The sequence below is a fragment of the Paroedura picta genome, chromosome 15 (genome assembly GCF_049243985.1).
Source record: "Paroedura picta isolate Pp20150507F chromosome 15, Ppicta_v3.0, whole genome shotgun sequence".
Classification (NCBI taxonomy): domain Eukaryota; kingdom Metazoa; phylum Chordata; class Lepidosauria; order Squamata; family Gekkonidae; genus Paroedura; species Paroedura picta.
The window spans coordinates 3,595,387-3,614,622 of NC_135383.1; the positions used below are offsets into that span (position 1 = coordinate 3,595,387).

The 19,236-nt window shown below is 52.7% G+C and overlaps 1 protein-coding gene across 9 annotated transcripts in view; it reads left to right on the forward strand.

Annotated features, from left to right (window-relative positions):
* The window catches only part of AGRN (agrin), a 162,511-nt gene that overhangs the window by 92,879 nt on the left and 50,396 nt on the right, over positions 1 to 19,236 (forward strand). For all 9 annotated transcript variants that reach the window (XM_077312229.1, XM_077312232.1, XM_077312230.1 and 6 more), the window contains 4 exons: positions 6,831 to 7,046; positions 9,428 to 9,652; positions 12,248 to 12,472; positions 13,022 to 13,228. In XM_077312229.1, the coding sequence (XP_077168344.1) occupies positions 6,831 to 7,046; positions 9,428 to 9,652; positions 12,248 to 12,472; positions 13,022 to 13,228 (873 nt within the window). The remainder of the gene's footprint in view (positions 1 to 6,830; positions 7,047 to 9,427; positions 9,653 to 12,247; positions 12,473 to 13,021; positions 13,229 to 19,236) is intronic.

A 19,236-nucleotide genomic window follows, 5' to 3' on the forward strand; every position in this document is an offset into this window, starting at 1 on the left:
TTCTGGTAAAGCTGACGGGCAGTAGGTTCAGGGTGGACAAAACTACATACTATTTTAGAAGTTCTGTTTTTTATACTTTGCTTTTCCCTACCCGAAGGAATCTCAAAGTGGCTTACAATTGCCTACCCTTCCTCTCCCCCACCCTGTGAGGTGGGGAGGGCAGAGAATGAGTGATTAAAATGTGGAAATTCGCTGCCGGAGGATGTAGAAATAGCCACCGGGATAGACAGCTTCAAGCAGGGATTTAGGGAGATTCGTGGAGGATAGATCTGTCAATAGCTCCTAGTCATGGTGCTTGAAAGGAACCTCCATGTTTGGAAGCACTAAGCCTGTGAATCTCCGAGCCAGGAGGCAGCATCAGGGGATGGCCTCGGCCTCCGTGCCCCGTTGTTGGCTCTCCGGAGGAATTGGTGCATGGGACAGGATGCTGGACCACAGGGATCCCTGGTTTGATCCAGCAGGGCTGTTCTTCTGCCCAAACCTATGTGTGCATGCACATTTGAGGGAGGGGGAGGCACAGGGCTGTTCGTCGCGATCATCTCTCTGCTGAGCCGAATCCTTCTTGCAGGAGACAGTCTCGTCTTTGAGTCTTTCCCCCTGTGAGTGACAGTTTGATAATGCACTACAAACCCTTAAGACTCCAGCTCTGGGAGAACAAGGGGAGGGGGAGGCGAGAGGGGAAAAAATAATCATCCGCTCGCCCTGCCTTTCAGACGCCCGTTGCTTTTCTCGCCTCCTTCTCCACCCTCTTATCTCGCTGTGGGGGGAAAAAAAAGAGACTTGTCTGCATTTTCCTCTCTTTTTTTTCTTTTTTCTTCTTCCGGAAAACAGGAAAGGAGCAGGCGAGCAGGGTGGAGAGAAAGACGATCCAACGAGCTTCATAAAAATGATAAATTGCTTTTAGATATTGGGCAGGAGAGAAAGAGAGTTCTATTTTATTTGATGATATTAGTCTCTTAGTGGTGCATTGTTGCCAGCCTGCGAGCTTAAACTCTCCAGGCAGCCAGAGCCAAACGCAAAAAGTATTGAAGTGTAAATGAACCGCTGGCAAGCGTTTTATTTCTCCCCCTGCCTTTTATGATTTCCCTTTTCTCCCCACTCTCTCCCTCTTTCCTTTCTTTCCTTTAAAGAAAAAAAATCCCCCCGCCCCCCAACCATTATGTAGGCTGGTCCTTTTCCCATAAAAGTGTTTGTCCATAAATGTCAGCCGCATGCCTATGCAACACAGAAGAAGAAGAAGAAGAAGAGTTGGCTCTTTGAAACTGCTCCATGGGAACAGCACTATCAGGACTGTGACTAGCCCAAGATCACCAAGCTGGCTGTGTGTGGAATCAAACGCGGCTTGCCGGATTAAAAGCCGCTGCTCTTCACCATTACACGGAGCTGGCTTAACCACTCCATCAGCTACCACATATCAGGCTTCTGCAGCCAGGCAGGGCGGGGGAGGGAGCGAGGGAAGGGAGGCCCAAGTCTCCAGTGGCCATGAAAAACCTATCACGCCTGTCCCACCTAGCAGAGTTGTTGTGAGGACAATTGTAAGGGAAAGCCCCGTGTGCTTCTCTGAGCTTTATCGGAGGATAAAGGGCGTAAAAGCGTCATACATAATAACCTGCATCCGATGGGGTCCCTTTCGGCAGCTTCTCCTCACAACAGCCCTGGAAGGCTTAGGGTTGCCAGCTCCGGGTCGGGAAAAACCTGGAGGCTTTGGAGGTGGAGCCTGCAGAGGGAGGGGTTTGGGGGGGGGAAGGGGCCATACAACGAAACCCCGTCACAATATTCCTTCTGGATCACACTGGAGGCAGAGCAGACTTTCTCGTCCAGGGAGGAAAAGGGGGACGCCAGCCAACAGCTGCGGTGTAGAAGAGCAGCTGAGGCAGAAGGGCAAGGGGGGAGGAGATTATATTGGGCTAAATGTTTAAAGCAGGGGTAGTCAACCTGTGGTCCTCCAGATGTCCATGGACTACAATTCCCATGAGCTCCTGCCAGCGAATGCTGGCAGGGGCTCATGGGAATTGTAGTCCATGGACATCTGGAGGACCACAGGTTGACTACCCCTGCTTTAAAGGAATCATTTGCCTTCTTAGCAGAGAAGCTTTTCTCGGTATCCCCGCTCACCGTCGATTTTCCACGCAGTCCCACCCGGGGATATATGTTCATTTGAAACATTTAAAAACTGTTGTCTGCGTAAATGAATACTTATATACTTCTTGTTATTCCCTAACCTGAGCGGGCTGAAATGGGCGGGCTATAAAAATAAAAGTTGTTTTTGTTGTTTAGTCACTGAAGCTTTGGCATCTACCACAAACAGGATCTTGGACAGCAGGTGTTGTGGGAAAAGCTGCCACCTGTCAGAGGAAACAATACTCAGATGGATGTTCTGATGCGTTGTCTCTACCCAAGGCAGCTCTACATTTTCTGCTCCTTCTGAAGCCTGTTACCGGTTCTGGGGATGGAGGCAGCCTTGCAAAGAAGCGTGGAATCAAACCAACCAGAGGGGGCAAATCAGCTCACAGCTGAGAGCAATGTGCCAGGGGCTATGCGGGGCCAGAAAAGGACTGCACACCCTGGCGTGGCAGATCTTAAGGTTGACACGCTCCTTCAAGGACAGAGCTGTCTCTTTTGAGCCTGCAGCGAAAAATGCAACCTTCTGTGTGTTTTTCACAGCTTTGCAGCACCTTTGGGTTATTCATTGCCCCTCCCCTTTGAAAAAAAAATTAGGGAAAAGATCAGCCAGCACCTCTGCCTCATTTGCAATTTAGATAGGAAACTGCTCTGTGCCCGGCTCCTCTGATTAGCATGCATGATAAAGAGATTTGTGTGTCTCTTGTTAGGAAGTTGACTCCCCCCCCCCCTGCTTTTTCATTCTCTCCTCCCCCCTGTTTGTTCTGACCAAGTTTGCTCATGGAATCCTCTTGGCAAGCTGTTGATAGCTCTGTTTTGTTGTGTGTGTGTGTTTGATTGTGTGCGTGTGTGTGAGAGAGAGAGAGCAGATGAAGTCATTGGTGTTACACCTGGGTAAGAGGGTTGTCGCTTCCAGCCTTAAGGGTTCACACATGAGTAATTGCATTGGTGGGGGCACATATTTAATTGTCACAGCATTGTGCCTGCGAGTTTGCAGAGAATGAATCTCTTTTCCCTGCACATACAATGCACAGTGGCAAATTACCTGGCAGATGAATGATCCTGGGATGAATTCGGAGAGTTGTGCTTCAGACAAGAAGTAAGGAGAGGATCAATTGTGGTGGTTTTCCAGGCTGTCTGGCTGTGGTCTGGTAGTTTGAAATCCCTGACGTTTCTCCAGTAACTTCAGAGTTAGTATGCGCCAAGACAGGAATCTCTCCATGACAAAGTGTGGAGTGTGTGAACAGTTGCTGGTAATACATAATATTCCGGACTTCTCTGGGAGTCTACAGTGGATAGAGTGGAATTAGGAAGAAATTGTTCTGTGTCTGGTGGAGTTAATTAGCAAGTCCTTTAGGAAGTGTTTTTTTTCTGGGTGTTCATTAGAAAGTCCATTAGTCAAGGTCTTGCCTGTCTTATCTGATGAACCATTGCAAGGTGTTTTTGGAGTCCAATGTTTTTTTTTTAATTCTGGCGGTTTTTTAGGGTTGGTAGCCATGTTTTACAGATTTTCAGATTACTCTTGCCCAGCATTTGTTCTCACAGGGCAAATTTTGGCATGGAGTGATTCCCATCCTGCCATGTCCTACCTCTGAAGAGTCCATCCAGTTACTGGCAAAACACCAGGGATTGAAACTACCAGACCATGGCCACCACAGCCTAGAAAAATCTGCAACGGCCAGCTGATGCCAACCATGAAAGCCTTTGGCAATTCATTAAGGAAAGTACTGTTTCTCTAAAAGGGAAGCGAGCAGCCAGCTGTTAAGAAGACCTCTGATTTTTCATTCTGCATGAAAACCGTCTTGGTGTAGTGGTTCAAACATCAGGCTAGAATCTGGGTGACCCAGGTTCGAATCCCAGTTGTATATATTATTCCGCATTAATATGCAACAAGGTTCCGGTATTGACTCCCTTGTTTCCCCTGTGCTTCTTCATAGCATATTTCATCAGCGCGGACAAACAAAATGTAGCTCCCAAGGGGTGTAGTAACCTGCGTAGCACGGATCCAAGGTTCAATACCGCAACCTTGTTGCATATTAATGCAGAATAATACGTACAACTGGAAGAAAAGAAGGGAGACAGCTTTGCTTTGAACCCTTGAACTTTGAGGCTGGTTTCGCCAGCTATGCTGCCGTGTTTTGTCTTCTACTGAGCCTGTGGGTTCCAAGCGGGGAAAGGCTGAACGATCACTGCTTCATCCCAGCTGAAAAGACCCCTGCTTGGCTGCAGCTAGGCAGCCCGAATGCTTCCTGCTTCGTTAGCAGTTGAGAACAGGAGCCAATCACGCCGGCCCTGGGCCCTCGAGATTCCCGCAGGTGTTGCCGCCGATACACTTCCAAACGCTCCTTCCATCCAGAAAAGCCGGCGCCCTGCTGGTTTGTCTCACAAATATTTTGTTTCACAAATAAAAACAGGACATCGTAGTCGGCTGACAGAACCTGATTTCTGTCGCTGAAATCCCCAAAAAGAACCCAGATTGACAGACAAGGCATAAAAGCTGAGTTGAGGAACTCTGCTTCTTCAGGGAGAGGCTACAGGGCCATCCCCATGAATTTTGGCAGATCCTGAGAGGAGGGCAGGAGGGGATTAGCCAGTGTTCAGCTCTCCTGGCCCTTTCTTATATGCCCGGGGTAATGCCAATCGCCACTTTTGGGGTCAGGAAGACATTGTCCTCCACGCCAGATTGGCCCAGGGATCCTGGAGGTTATTTTGCCTTCCTCTGAGCGTAGATCAAGGGTCACCGTGGGGACTGGGAGGAGCTAACTGTGAATTTCTGGCATTGTTCAGGGGGTTGGACTAGATGACCCCGGGGGTAACCACCAGCACTGTGATTCTGTGTTTCAGATTTAATGTTATCAAACGATACGTCTCGCTGCATGTAAAAACAGCCGTTCCACAACTTTAAGTGGAGCGCCGTCTGTGGGGCTGGTTGGCCGCCGTGTGCCTCGAACATGAATTCTCCATTGCTAAAGATTCTAAAGATTCTTTTCAACATTCTTCTTTGTGAGAAGGAAGGCAGCAGGGTGTAGCCCAATCTCATCAGATACACACCTGAAGCTGCTGTATGCTGAATCAGACCTTGATCATCATCTACTCAGACTGGCAGCTGCTCTCCAGGGTCTTGGGCAGAGGTCTTTCCCATCACCTACTGCCTGGTCCTTTTAACTGGGGAAGCCAGGGATTGAACCTGCAGCCTTCTACCCCTTGCCCAGCCACAGCCTTCCCCCCCTCTCAGAAGCTAAGTAGGCTTGGTTCTCGCAAGGGACACCACCAAGAAAGCCGTGGCCCCCTGCGTCCTGCTTGCCTCAAAAGTCCTTTGCTGGGGTGGCCACACGTTGGTTGTTATTTAAAGGCACATTGCACATGGGCACACATCTCTGGGTTATGTCAGCCACCACCTCTCTCCGTTGTTCTTAACAAATCAGGGAGGTGCTCAAATTCCAGGCTAAAGAAGTATTGCAAAAACATAAACACCCTTCAGTCCGTTTTCAGCAGTTCTGAACAGGCCTCAGCGGCCCCAAATGTGTGTGTGTAACATGGCTGGTGGCTGGCTGTGTGGTGCCTGAGTGCTCATGCGCATGCATCGGTGTGGGGAGGAGCTGGAGAGCAGATGCATCCCTCCCATACTCTGACTTTCCAAGACCCCGGGGAGGAAGTTGAATGCTGAACACAGAGAACGCAGAGCAGTTCGCATTAACAAAATTTGGGCAAGAATGATGGGGGCTCAGGAAGGAGGGGGACCGGAAACTAGAGGCAGTCCCCGGCCAGTCGGGATTGTTGGCGCATGTCGGCTGCATTGTTGGTGCACAGAAAGAAAGGGAGACGCATCCTGCTGCGTTCCCCTTTCCCCAAACGCTCGTAACCTGCAGCATGTTCTGGCTTTTGCACGCGCGCAAAATTGGACAGTCACCCAAATCCTGCTGGGCCTTTTCTCCTTTTGATTGGTTGGCCACCCAATTTGCGAGGAAGGTGTTTGTGATTCGTGCTGGATTTCGTGGGTTTTTGTCAAACCGAGTTGGCTCAGGGGCTTCTTCGGAGGCTGATGGTGCCGTTCATTGATTATTGAAGGGCGTTTTAACGTGTTTGGCTTCTGCTTATCTCGTCGTTAACTGCCTTGGGTATATATCCAAGAGGCTGTACGTGCTCGTTCTGGAACCGAGGGGGGGGGGGAGAATACCAAGGGAATACAAGGCCTCGGGAGGTGGGGGAGCCAGGAAGACAAGATGCCAACAGATCTTTAATCTTTCTTTGGGGCAGGTCCCAGTCCCAGTCTAACTCGCGTTCATGAGCAAGGTGGTATTTCGGAAGAGTCCCTTAACCCAGAGCTGAAGGGCTCCGGCAAAGAAGGGCCTCTGCCATCACCCAGTAGCCGAAATCCTTTTGCTGGAGATGCCGGGGACTGAATCCGGGATATTTTTTGTGCAAAGTCTGTATGGTATTCTAGTTGAACTATGGCCCTCCCTGGCCAACTGTGCAAGCACAGACCGTGCCTGGGTGGCCAAATTGTGGTTCTCCGGGTGTCCCTGGACTACAGTTCCCATGAGCCCCTGCCGGGGGGTGGAAAGCAATAGTGTGCAAGTCTTTCAGATCCCCACCCATGTTCATGTGGCTTTACCCGCTGTTAATCTTTCCAACCAGGGTCACTTCTCAAAAAGGACATAAGAAAAAGTTCTTCCTCATTCCGACTCTCCTCCGCTCTGTCTCCGCAGTGTGCCGAGGGGTGCTTTGTGGGTTTGGCGCCGTGTGCGAGAGAAGCCCCACGGACTCCTCCCAGGGAGTTTGCGTGTGCAAGAAATCCACGTGCCCTTCAGTGGTGGCCCCTGTCTGCGGCTCGGACTATTCGACCTACAGCAACGAGTGCGAACTGGAGAAAGCCCAGTGCAACCAACAGAGGCGGATCAAGGTCATCAGCAAAGGGGCGTGCGGTGAGTGACGGCTGCCTCGGCTGCCCTGGCACGGCCCACAGAGAGCCGCTTCCCCTCCGTAGGACCGGGGGGGGGGACCAGAATATGGCTGCCAGACCCCCAGCATCCTAAAACTTGTGCAGCTAAGTGTTTATGTCACTGCACACGTGACCCAGAAGTGACGTCACCATGTGCAGGACGCTCTGGTATGGGGGGGGGGAGAAGTCTATGGTAGAAACCACATTTACCATAGAGCTTTTGCCCGAAAACCAGAGCGTCACCCTGATAGTGCACGCCAAATGCTGCAAACCCTTTACAAGTCAGTTGCATTGAGAGTTCAACCGCCCCCAAGAGGTGGAAAGCCGGGTGGAAGAGGAAGCGGGTGGATCTCAGCTGGGAGGAAAAGGAAGTGGGTGATGGCTAGAAAGGAGAGGAGAGGAAACAAAGTCAGTTTGGCTTTGAAGGGAAGCATCATAATAGCAGGGAAAGGAAACTGGAAGTGCCCTGTGAAAGAAACAGGAAGTAGCTACTGCCTGGGGGGGGGAAACAGAAAGTTGCTCGGGGAAAAAAGGAACAGGAAGTCAGCTGTAGAGGAAACAGGAAGGTGCTGGACCAGAAGACAGGAAGTAGCTACCGTCGGGAGGGAACGGGAAGCGGGTATCGACTGGGAAGTCGTATTTAAAGGCGAGCGTTACCCGTAGTGGGGGGAAGGAAAGCGTTGCTCTGTCTGTCGGTGTGCCCTCCCTAGACTCCTGCGATCCCTGCCATGAGCACCCTCCCCTGTTCTTCAGTCCACGGAGCCTCATGCACTCCTCCACGGACAGCCTCCCCCCACCCCCACCCCCTTGTGCACACAAGCGTGGCTGTCACCGTGGAGCAGCTTATTTTGCAGAGGGGGCCGCAAGCGGAGCTAATGAAACCTCCTCGGTCGAGCGGCACGCATCCCCTGCAAGCAAGGAGCTGTGCAAATGAAGCCCCCAGTCCACTTGTCTGCGAGTAAATTAACTTGACCTTTTTTCCCTTCCCTTCCCTTCCCTTCCCCTCTCTCTCTCTTTCTCTCTCTGCTGATGAGAAGCCCGGCTCATGATAAATCTGCGCTTCCAAGCGCCTGCTGGGCACTCTTGTCGGAGGGCGGGCGGGAGGGGGAGGGAGCTGGGGGCACCCGGTGATTTATTTAAAATAATAATAGGGGATGGGGGAGGAGGGAGCAAGTGACAAATGGAACGGGGGGGGGGGGAGAGAGGGAAATATATAAATAAATGGGCGCCGGGTCCTATAAATAACACCTTGGCCTCGTCCTGATGGAACGGAGAATTGCTTCTTGATGGCTTTCTCTAATTACGTTTTGCTCACGGTGCATTAAAAACTTCCTGTTGCTGATCCGATTAGGATCTTGGGGGCCGAGTCGCAGCTTGCTTTTTTTCCCTTCTCTTTTGGGACTCCGGCGTAGCAAACGCCCAGCTCTGCAGAAAGCGTTTCAAATGCATTTCGACTCCAAACGTTTGAATGGCCGGATTTTGTTCACGGTACACACAAGCTCTGGGGAGGGACCCGGAGGCTTAGGGAGGTTGGGTGTTAAAAAACACATCTCTTCCGATGCCCCCCGTAGGATATTCTTCGTATGCTTTTGAATCATGCACACAGCAGGTCTTGCAAATTCCAGCAGAGATGTGCAAATTCCACTGATCTATCTCTGTCCAGTGGAGAGATTCTGTTTAGGATCCTGTCATCTTAGGAGAGGCAGGGCCTTCTTGGCCGTGGCACCAAAGGTGTGGAATTCCCTGCCTGGTGACTCCTATGGCCACCTGCCTCTCACCTGTTTAGCAGCAAGTGAACAAGCTGGCTGTTTTACAGCAGGTGTTGCCACTGCTCTTCAGCTAACATGGAAGGTTTCTTAGCTTCCAGTGTAGCCCAACTGGGCGCTTTCTTAATAGTTCTGATGTGTTTTTTTGTTGTACGGTTGTAAACCAAATCAATCAAATCCCATTCTGGAAAGGAACACTTGACAATATATCACAGTCGTGCAACAAAACTCTCAAAATCCAGCGCAGTTTATCAAAATCACAGACAAACTGTCAGATCTCCCTCTCTCCATCGCCTCTGCAAGCTCTCCGTGCGTTACTCAGGGCCCGGGAATGATTCTCAGCTGCCCCAGACCATGCCAGCTCAAAAGTCAAATGCATGTCCACATCAGTTAGCAAACAGATAAATTTCAGCACCACGGGCCAGCTGGCCAAACTCCAGTGGAATGCATTAGTAACCAGGCTGCCTGCCCCATGGCGTGGCCGAGCAGCCGCCGAGCGGGGGCAATTTGTGGCAGATTTGCAGTCCCGTTGATCAGCAAGACAACAACCTTCCTGCCTTCTGGGGGCCTCATTTCTCTCTCCTTTCCTTGCCTCCAGGTTCAAAGGACCCCTGTGCTGAGGTGACATGCAGTTTTGGCAGCACCTGCGCCCGCTCCACGGATGGTCAGTCTGCCAAGTGCATCTGCCCCTCCTCGTGCAGCGGCGTGCCCGAGAACACCGTGTGCGGCAGCGACGGCAAGGACTACCGCAGCGAATGCCACCTCAACAGGCATGCCTGTGACAAGCAGGAGAACGTCTTCAAGAAGTTTGACGGGCCTTGCGGTAAGTTGGCAGGGGCAGCGGGCTGCCATTTTGTTTTCTCTTGGATGGGGGGAGGGGGCGTGCCTGATGGTGTTAATCCCCCTAAAAGCTGGCCAGTGCCCTCTGGTTCCTCTGCCCTGTTACATCTCTTCCAGTGAGAAGCCACAAGTGACGGAGAGTCACTCTAGGAATTGCTGGCCCTATAGAGGCTACTCTGGAAGTGGGGTCGCACCATATATGAAAACCTAGAATCATAGAATCATAGAGTTGGAAGGGGCCATACAAGCCATAGAATCATAGAATCATAGAGTTGGAAGGGGCCATACAGGCCATAGAATCATAGAGTTGGAAGGGGCCATACAGGCCATAGAATCATAGAATCATAGAGTTGGAAGGGGCCATACAGGCCATAGAATCATAGAATCATAGAGTTGGAAGGGGCCATACAGGCCATAGAATCATAGAGTTGGAAGGGGCCATACAGGCCATAGAATCATAGAATCATAGAGTTGGAAGGGGCCATACAGGCCATAGAATCATAGAGTTGGAAGGGGCCATACAAGCCATAGAATCATAGAATCATAGAGTTGGAAGGGGCCATACAGGCCATAGAATCATAGAGTTGGAAGGGGCCATACAGGCCATACAATCATAGAATCATAGAGTTGGAAGGGGCCATACAGGCCATCTAGTCCAACCCCCTGCTCAACGCAGGATTAGCCCTAAGCATCCTAAAGCATCCTAAAAAAAAAAACCTACCTCAATATGCTACGATTGGCCCTGATCTTCCCACTGTGGGCCAATCTGGTTTTTCAGAAATGTACAAAAGGCCTGAAAATGCGCAGTCCTAGAGGCTCTGCCGATGACCTAGGCCCCGTGCCACACGTGTGGCGACAGTTTCCAGGACACATTAAACGACCGTCAGGCCGTGTGCCGAAGTTGCCGTTGACCCCTGCCTGGGACGTGAGGCCCGTCCTCCTGCTTCAATTTGAGTCCCTCCCGTGGCCTTTTCTGTCCTTCACGGCAGCTCATCTCTTGCCGTCTCTTCCCTCTGCTGCGTCTTTATTTCTTTCTTTGCTGGGAAGATCTTTGAATTTTACCCTCAGGAAATCTAAAAACGCTTCCTCCCCGTTGTTACCATTTGGCAGCCCTGGAGACAATGGGAGGAAAACAGAAGCAGAAGCGCAATTCCGGACGTCTGTCCGCCTGCGACCGGCAGGGTCAGCCATGGGGCAGGGCCAGACTTTGGCTGGAGACCCACTGACCCGTCCTCCCCACTAGGGGGCGTCCCTCTCGGGTGTCGGCAGCAGGAATTGTTGCCATGTTGGAATAAATGCCCAGGATCCTGGGGGAACCTCCTACTACACTCATGTAAAGCAAATAAAGAGTATTAGTCTGTTTAGCGTTGGGTGCTTCGGTGGCCGAAGCAGCCGTTCCAGTCCGAAGCAGCCAGCGCCCTACTTTGAGGTGCGTTTATGGCAGGGGTAGTCAAACTGCGGCCCTCCAGATGTCCATGGACAGCGAATGCTGGCAGGGGGCTCCTGGGAATTGTAGTCCATGGACATCTGGAGGGCCGCAGTTTGACTACCCCTGGTTTATGGGGTTAAGGAGTCAGCCTGCCCGCCCTGCTTCCCCACACCATGCTGCTCTGCTCTTCCAGTCTCCAAGGAGATTTGTTAATCCGCTGGCCCTTATTGCCCCCCTACTCCTGGGAAGGGGTCGGATTGCACCGTTGGTATTTCAAGATAAAAAAGGGCCAAGCGGGTGCAGGTTTTCTGGCACATTCACATTTCTGCCGCGAATGGCGGGGAAGCCAGCCGACCCGTCTCAGGTATTATCAGCCAGGCACTAAAAGCATCCCCGTGGAAAGAAGAGAGAAGAGGATTAGCCAATAAGCAGACCGGGGTATTTAGCATTCTGATAAGAGTGTCCAAGCGCTGAATGGAAGGTGATCCGGATAAGCCTGGATTAGAGGCGGGAGACCAGGGGGCTTGGGGCGCCCTTCCTGGGCCATGGTGCTTCCCGCCCTGGATCCGCATGCATGGTGGCCTTGTGCAGATGCCGGCCTCGGTGAGGGCCGGGGACGGCTCCCTACCACCCAGAAGGCAAGCGCAATGGGCCGATATCAAACACAGGGCCCAGCTCAAGGGAATCTGTCAGCTGATTAAGAGCAGCTACCTCTAATCTTGAGAACCGAGTTTGGTCCCCCACTTCCTCTTCCACATGCAGGCCGCTGGGTGACCTTGGGCCTGGCACAGTTCTCTCAGAGCTCTCTCAGCCTCACCTCCCTCACAGAGTGTCTGTTGCTGGGAGAGGAATGGGAAGGCGATTGTAAGCCGCTTTGAGTCTCCTTCGGGTAGCGAAAAGCAGAGTCTGGGTATATTTTAAAAGCTCTTCCTTTTCGTCATCAGTGCCTAAATTTAGAGAGGCCGATCGTGTGTTTTGCACGCAGGGGGATCCCAGTTTCCCATTCTATCTTAGATAACAGGGTCTGGGGGAGGTTTTGATTCAAGACCCCTGCAGAGCTGCTTCCGGCCCGAGCGAGCGTGTAGAAGCCTCCGGACGCAGCTGTGCACAGCGTGACCCCCTGGCCCCTCCCCTCCCCCCTCTTTGCAGACCCCTGCAGGAGCACCCACAACGACATGAACCGAGTGTGCAGGGTCAATCCGCGCACCCGGCGTGCCGAGCTCCTGCCCCGGCCCGAAAGCTGCCCCCTGAAGCGGGAGCCGGTCTGCGGCGACGACGGTGTGACCTACGAAAACGAGTGCGTCATGGTGAGGTCCGGCGCTGTGCGGGGCATGGAGATCCAGAAGGTGCGGCCTGGCCCGTGCCAATTCCAAGGTAAGCCGGCCTGAACTGGAGCTGTTCCGGTTATTCAGTATTTTATTTATGATCCCATTGATCCACTGTCCCGCCCCAGAAAGGGGCTCGGGGTGGTTCCCAAGAATAACTTTAAAAACAGCTGCAGGAGGCATCCTGGGGCCAGTCCCATATTCTGCGGCACCCATTTGGTGGCCGCGACTACCTCTCTGTGTCCAAATTCCAAAGGTGCCCACAGGCCGAGAGAGGTGGGGGATATCTGACATCCCCAGTTCCCTGCTTTGTCACGTGCATATCTGTACGTTCTCCGTGGCGTTTGGTGTTGATGCCCACTCTCTGTTCACCCTAACCCCAAGAAAAATTCTCGTTCTGTGTTCTGTGGACGGGGAACCGTTCCGAAATCTGTTGACTTTGCTGCCCCTGGGATTTTCCTCCTTTCCGGCTGGCAAGGGAGCTTCTGGGTGGCCGTCAGAGAACCCTTCTCATCTGCTCAGCCCCACTGGCCCTGGGTAGCCCCCACTGTCTCTGCCCAGGCCTCACCTCTCCCCTCTCCTGCTTGGCCCCCTCTAGACAAATGCGGGGACCAGTGCCGCTTCAACGGAGTGTGTCTCAACCGACGGGGATCCGCCCGCTGCTCTTGCGAGCGCATCGCCTGCGACGGCGCCTATCGCCCGCTTTGCGGCCGGGACGGCCGGACCTACAACAACGATTGCGAGCGCCAGAAGGCAGAGTGCCAGCAGAGAAGCGCCATCCCGGTCAAACGCCAGGGCCCCTGTGGTAAGCCACACGCTCCGCTCAGGACGGTCCCCCTCGCCCCTCACCGCCCGCTGCCGAATCTCGAAACAAAAACAACCTCCTTGATTTCAAGGCAGTCTTAAGGCTGCCCAAATGCATTCTGTTCCTGATTCGGTACAACGGGAATCTCTGGAGGTAAGTCGTGCTCACTGGGCCACTGATGGCCATTAATGGCCATGTTGACGGGGCCACTAACGGCAGGTCTGATCCGCTCTTCCTTTCCAGTCCTCGGCCTGGATTCTTCTCCTTTCTTGATGTGGGCTTGGTTTTGCACTTCTGTCCTCGCTTCCTTCTTGCCCCTTGTGATTGCGAATATTTGAACAATACGGTCCAGAGTGTTCAGTCCGTGGTTCCCATCCTGCCATTTCTGCATCCATCCATCCGTCTGTCCGTCCATCCATCCATTTGTCTGCTTGCTGTCGGGTGCTGGGTCGTGCAACTCAGAAGTAGCCCTCTCTGCTCTATTTTCGTACCCACACACAAGTTCCTCCTCGGGGTCACACAAAGTCACACTCCTGCCTCCCTCCCTCCCTCGCCCTGCTCCCTTCTCTGTTCTTCCCAATAAGCCTTTCTCAGTTTACAGGTGTGGCCTGTCAAGGGCCTGGTCTTTCTGTTGGCTGTTCTTTTTCTTGTCTCTCTCAGTGCTGGGGAAGAGAACCATGGCAATGGAACAGGTATTTATTTCCTTAAAGGAGACTCCCGTCCGTCAGCCCTCGGCCCTGTTCCTTTGGTTTTAAGTCCGGGCCCAGCCCCGAAACAGAGGAAAGCACTCCCACAGCGTTGCTCTCTTGACTGTGGGCCGAGTGCATTTCTGTGTCGCTCAGCCGCAGCGGCAAGCGTTGAGGGCCGAGGCAGAGGCAGGGGCGGCAGGGAGAGGTAAGGACGAAAGAGTGGCAAGCTCACTGGCAAAGCTGCAGCTTAATGTGGAAAGCACACTGAGCAGAGCGGATGAAAGACCAGCGGGATGGGGCTCCCTCTGAAATTTCAGGCCTCAAAGCTCCAGGATCACAGGACGGAGCAGCAGCGGCTTCAAGGGTCGCTCCGGACTTTTTATCTGCGCCTGGCAGAGTAGGCCAGAGGGGACCGTAGGGACGGAGGAAGGGCCTGACTCAGCGCTTCCTCGTTAGATTCAGGACAAGAAACGCTTCAGGGCATTTCTGCGGATGCTCCCAACCTAGCCTCATGTCCCTTTTTAAGTCAGGCTGTGTTCTTATTCTGCCCTGGGTCGCCTCTTTTCTCCCTCTCGCCTCTGGGGTCTTGTGTTCAGCCGGCTCCTGTGGATTCTCTGGATTTGCTTCAGAAGTGCTGAGAGCTGCCTTTTTCAGCCTTCTGACTGAGGAGGAGGCCCTGAAACAAACGTTCAGGTTTCGAGCAGCCCCGGAAGTGAGGTCATCTGGCCACGCTGCCCTGCCACACCCTCAAGAAGGGCCACGTCACCAGGAGGGACAAAAGGTAGACAGCTTCTCAGCCCACCCTCACGGAAATACGAACCCCTAGGCTGCAGGAGGGAAAGGGAAGGGGCTGTGGCAGAACATCCACTTGGCATGCAGAGGGTCCCAGGTTCAAATCCTAGCGCCTCCAGCTTAAAGCACTTTAAGCTGAGACCTTGGAGAGCCTTTTTGAGCAGAAAGTACGGGCCGAATTCAGGGGTGACCCAACTGTGGCTCTCCGGATGCCCGTGGACTACAATTACCATGAGCCCCAGGGGCTCATGGTAATTGTAGTCCACGGGCATCCGGAGAGCCACAGTCGGGCCACCCCTGTCCTAGCCGGACCAACATCCTGATTGGGTCTAAGGAAGCTTCATACGTCCAGTTCTTAAACAGTTTGAAATCTGCACTATCGATCTGTCTGAGCAGTCAGGTGAGAGGGAAAGGCCTGGAACTTCAGGCCAGCCGCTTCCGAGAGGCTCCTCGATCGATCGATGCTGCCTTTGCGACAGTGAGCCAATACGTGGAGGCAATTAGATTTCAATGGACGGGCATCTTTTATTCATCGGGTTGCAATATTTATGCTCCTCCCTCTCCGCGTGCCCCTCTCTCTCTCGCCCGCACCGGCCCCCCACTGTTATCAAAATGACAGCATCAGTAAAACAGCAACGGTGATTTAAACCCCGCCACGGAACAGGAAGGGAAGAGACCCGGGCCTTTTTGAGACGTGCAGAGGAGCAAGAAGAACGTTACGGACGCAAAGGAATACGATCGCTGGCGTGGATCCTCCAAAGCTTTTTGCGCCCCTCGCCGTGTCGTTTCGCCAGAACTCAAAGCAGCCTAGAGACCAGGCCTGCTGATTTTGAAATTGCCCTCCTTGAGCAAAGTTGGCCACAACCCATGATAAAATCTCCTGGGGGGGCGGGGGGGGGGGGCTTGCAGCCCTACCAGCGTTATACCTTTCACCGGTCAGGCAAAACAGAGAACTGGAAGGCACCCCAGCGGGCATCTAGTCCAGCCCCCTTTGCCAAGCAGGAAATTCACCACTGCTGCCCCCCCTCCCCAGTGACTCCTGCTCTATGCCTGGAGGGAGCTTTGACTCTAGAAAGGGTATCTACCCCCCCAAAAAAAACCCCAACCCTGCTGTGTTGCTCTCTAAAGTCCGCCTGGCTTCCAATCTAACCTTTCTCCTGATTCCTCCAATAGTTGTTTTTGGTGCTGCCGGAATTGGAATGATGTGATGGGGGGGGGCGTCTGGTGGGGAGGGGGGAAGGGGGCCCATCACTGTGTCTGTCTTCCTCCTCCTCTCTTTCTCTGCTTTCTCTCTCCTCCTCTCTTCTTTCCTCTCTTTCCGTTGTGTGTCTTGTGTCTTCCAGCGTTGCCCGTTTGGAGAACGGAAGCACGTCCGCGCGGCACTCCGCGGCACTCCGCCGGGACGTCTCTGCTCCGAGGTCGGCTTTCTCTCCTTCCCCCTTAGCTCTGTCCAGGATGTCCCGCCCCTCTTCTCCCTTCCTTTTCCTCTGACCCAGCCGGGATGCAAAAGTCCTTCTGTCCTGTATGCAACTGAGCTGCACACGGGCTTGGCTGTGGGTTGCATCTCTCCCCTTGTCCGAGATGGGGAGTGCACGGAGAAATTTGGGTGCAAACACCGGCTAGTTTTTTGCAAGCTCTCCCCTTCCCCCGGCCCCTGGCCTCTCGCAATTCTTCTTCCCAGCAAGCATCATGCGCTCACCTTTCCCCTGCTAAGCAAGTCAGTTTGGGCTGCCACTGGTTGGTGCTGGATGTACTCCCTCGCATGGCGCCTCAGGCCTGTCACGCCTTCTGCCCCTCTGTTCATTTCATCTGCGTGTTTTGCACATTTTGTGTGTGCGTGTGGGTTTGTGTGTGTGTGAGAGAGAGAGAAAATAAGTGACACCGTCCCAGGGAGAAGCGTAGTGAAGTGACCTCAGTCTGGGGAGACCCAGAATCAAATCCCCACAGAGTTCCGCTGATAACCTCGGGCTGCACGTGAGCTGACTTGTTTGAAGTGTGACGTCAGAGAGGATACAGTGGATGGCCGAAAAGACATATGTCCCTTTCTGTTCAAATCAAGTCAAGACTCTGCCTAGAAGCTAGGAGGGCTCGACTGAGGCTCTGGTCCTTTGGTCCCCTTCTGAGATTGTCTCTGGGAAAGACAACAGTGCTGGGAGAGGCAGCAGGACAAGAGGGAGGACAACAGAAGATGGATGGATTCCACCCAGAAAGGCCCGGCCTTCAGTTTGCAAGAGCTGAGCTGGGCTGTAAGGGATCCTTTGGGTCCCACAAACAATAACATACAGTGTGTAATTTTGGGTGTTCCAAGCACTTCACGCACATCGTGATAACCTGCCCAGCCAGCCTGGGTAGGCCAAGTAAACCCATTTCTGCTTTTATCACCCACCCCGCCTGTCAGGTAGCAAAAATTAAGATGCCTGTGCTAAGGCTGGGCCAGGGTGCAGCTCCCTCTCACGTTTTGGGAATATGTGCTGGCTTTGCTTGTAGCAAACGAAGGCGTTTCTGTTTTAAAGTCCCCTAAATATGCCCAAGAGTGCAATTTGATACAATAACTAAGTTATAAATGATGCATCTTACATGATTAAAACAGCAGAAATCAGCTAGGGCTTGATAGGGAAGGGAGTGTTCATTAACATTCTCAATTTCCATTGCCATCCCAAGAAACGGGGAGGAAATGTACAGTTTACAGTTTTTAAAGGTTTCATAGCTTATAAGCCATGTTCCTAAAAATTCAGGATTAAAAAAAAATAAGTGTGCCAGATCCACAGCTCGGCTTTGACATAAACTACTCACAAACTGTCTTAATCTTGCAGTATCAGAAAAGGAAGAATATTTCAGCATCCATTTTCTCAAAAAATTGCCTCTTTCTGGGGAAGAAATTGATAGCTCTGGTCGGCGGCCTTTCAGAGATGATCCTTCCTCTAACTCCAAGAGCTCATGGGCAAATACCATTTGGATTCCCGCTGTGCCTTTGTCATGCTGTGTGGGTGGGTGTGTTTGTGTGTGTGTGTCATGCTGTGTGTGTGTGTGTTTGCAGACTGTCTCTAAGACCCAGGCCTCACTGCGGTGATCAATCTGCACCTGGATTGCACCATTTCCAACTAAAGGTAGGAGCGGATGTCGCTAACATTCCAAATATCCCTGCGTGGAGAAAACTAGCTTGGCAGAGAAGGCTAGGCTATCACATGCTAGTGTTCTTTATGGAGGGGACTCTTTTTGTTGTTATGGAAGAACATTCCATCCGTACGGTCAGGCAGATGGAGCCACTTCACTAACGGGGACAGGGACTCAGTGGAAGAACCTCTGTTTGGCATGCAGGCCAATTCCCGACACCCCAGTTAAAAGGACCAGGCCACAGGTGATGGGGAAGACCTCTGCCTGAGACCCTGGAGAGAGGTTGCCAGTTTGAGTAGACGGAATTGACCTGGGTGGACGAAGGGTCTGATTTAGTGTTCGTGTGTCCCTAGTTGTAAAAGTGGGAGATCCCCAGGCCCAACCTGGAGGTTGACAACCCTCCCATTGTTGTAGAAGGCTGCGGGCCACCAAGAGCCAGTGGAGGCACACCCAGTAGCTCTGCCAGCTGTGGGTGGTTCTCCCTTTTGCCAACTGGCAGCAGGGCAGGAAGGGGCAGCATCCGGTTCTGTTGGCCACATCTCAGGCAAGCAGCCACGGTATTCTTCCGGGCCTTTTTAACACCTTTGCCAGGCCCTGAGAGCACTCCAGACGTGGCTTCATCACCGCAGGGAAACTAGGCTGGAGCAGTGTCCCGGTTGTCCGCCCATCTTGTTCCCCCTGAATCGTGGCCTGGCTTTCTCTCTGTCTGTCTTGTCGTGCATCCCTTCATTTCTAATTTTTCAGATCTTTCTGCACCACCCTCTGGGGCTGTTGTTCCATCCCCCTTGGAATGCTTCCCTACCCCCAGCCTCACCTCAGTCCTGCCTTTAGTCTCCTCCTTTAAGCCTGCGAGTGGCCCAGATCCGCGTAGCTCCAGCGTTGTCTTTGGCAGAAGAACAGCAGCCGTCTCCCTCCCCTTCCCTCAGATCCTGTCTCCTGCCAGTTGCATGAAGATTATGCTTGCAGTAAATCTCTTTTCTTAAGCAAGAAATACTGCTCGGGAAATCTGCCTGCTTGACTCCTACACACTGGGGGGGGGGTGACCTTCACAGGTTCCCCTCCCCCTGCATGCTGGCAGGGGCTCATGGTAATTGTAGTCCACCGAGAGCCCCAGTTTGGCCATCTCTGCCTTAGGGGCTACAAAACACACTGAATGTGTCTCCGGGGTTGGGGGTAGAGTGCCTACCAGCCACCGTGCCACGCAAGCTGAATCCTGCAACCGCTCTTTTCTCATTTTTTAAAAATTTTTGTTGTCCAAAAGGAAGTTTCTAGTCCTCATGAACGGGGTGGGCGACCTTCGATGAAATCTCTTGGGCGCAGCCAGTCCAAGCGGGATTGTCAGCAATCCGTGGAAGCAACCCGGCTCAATCGCTTTAGTGTTCCCGCCTGCCCTGGGTGCCTTAGCAGAAACTG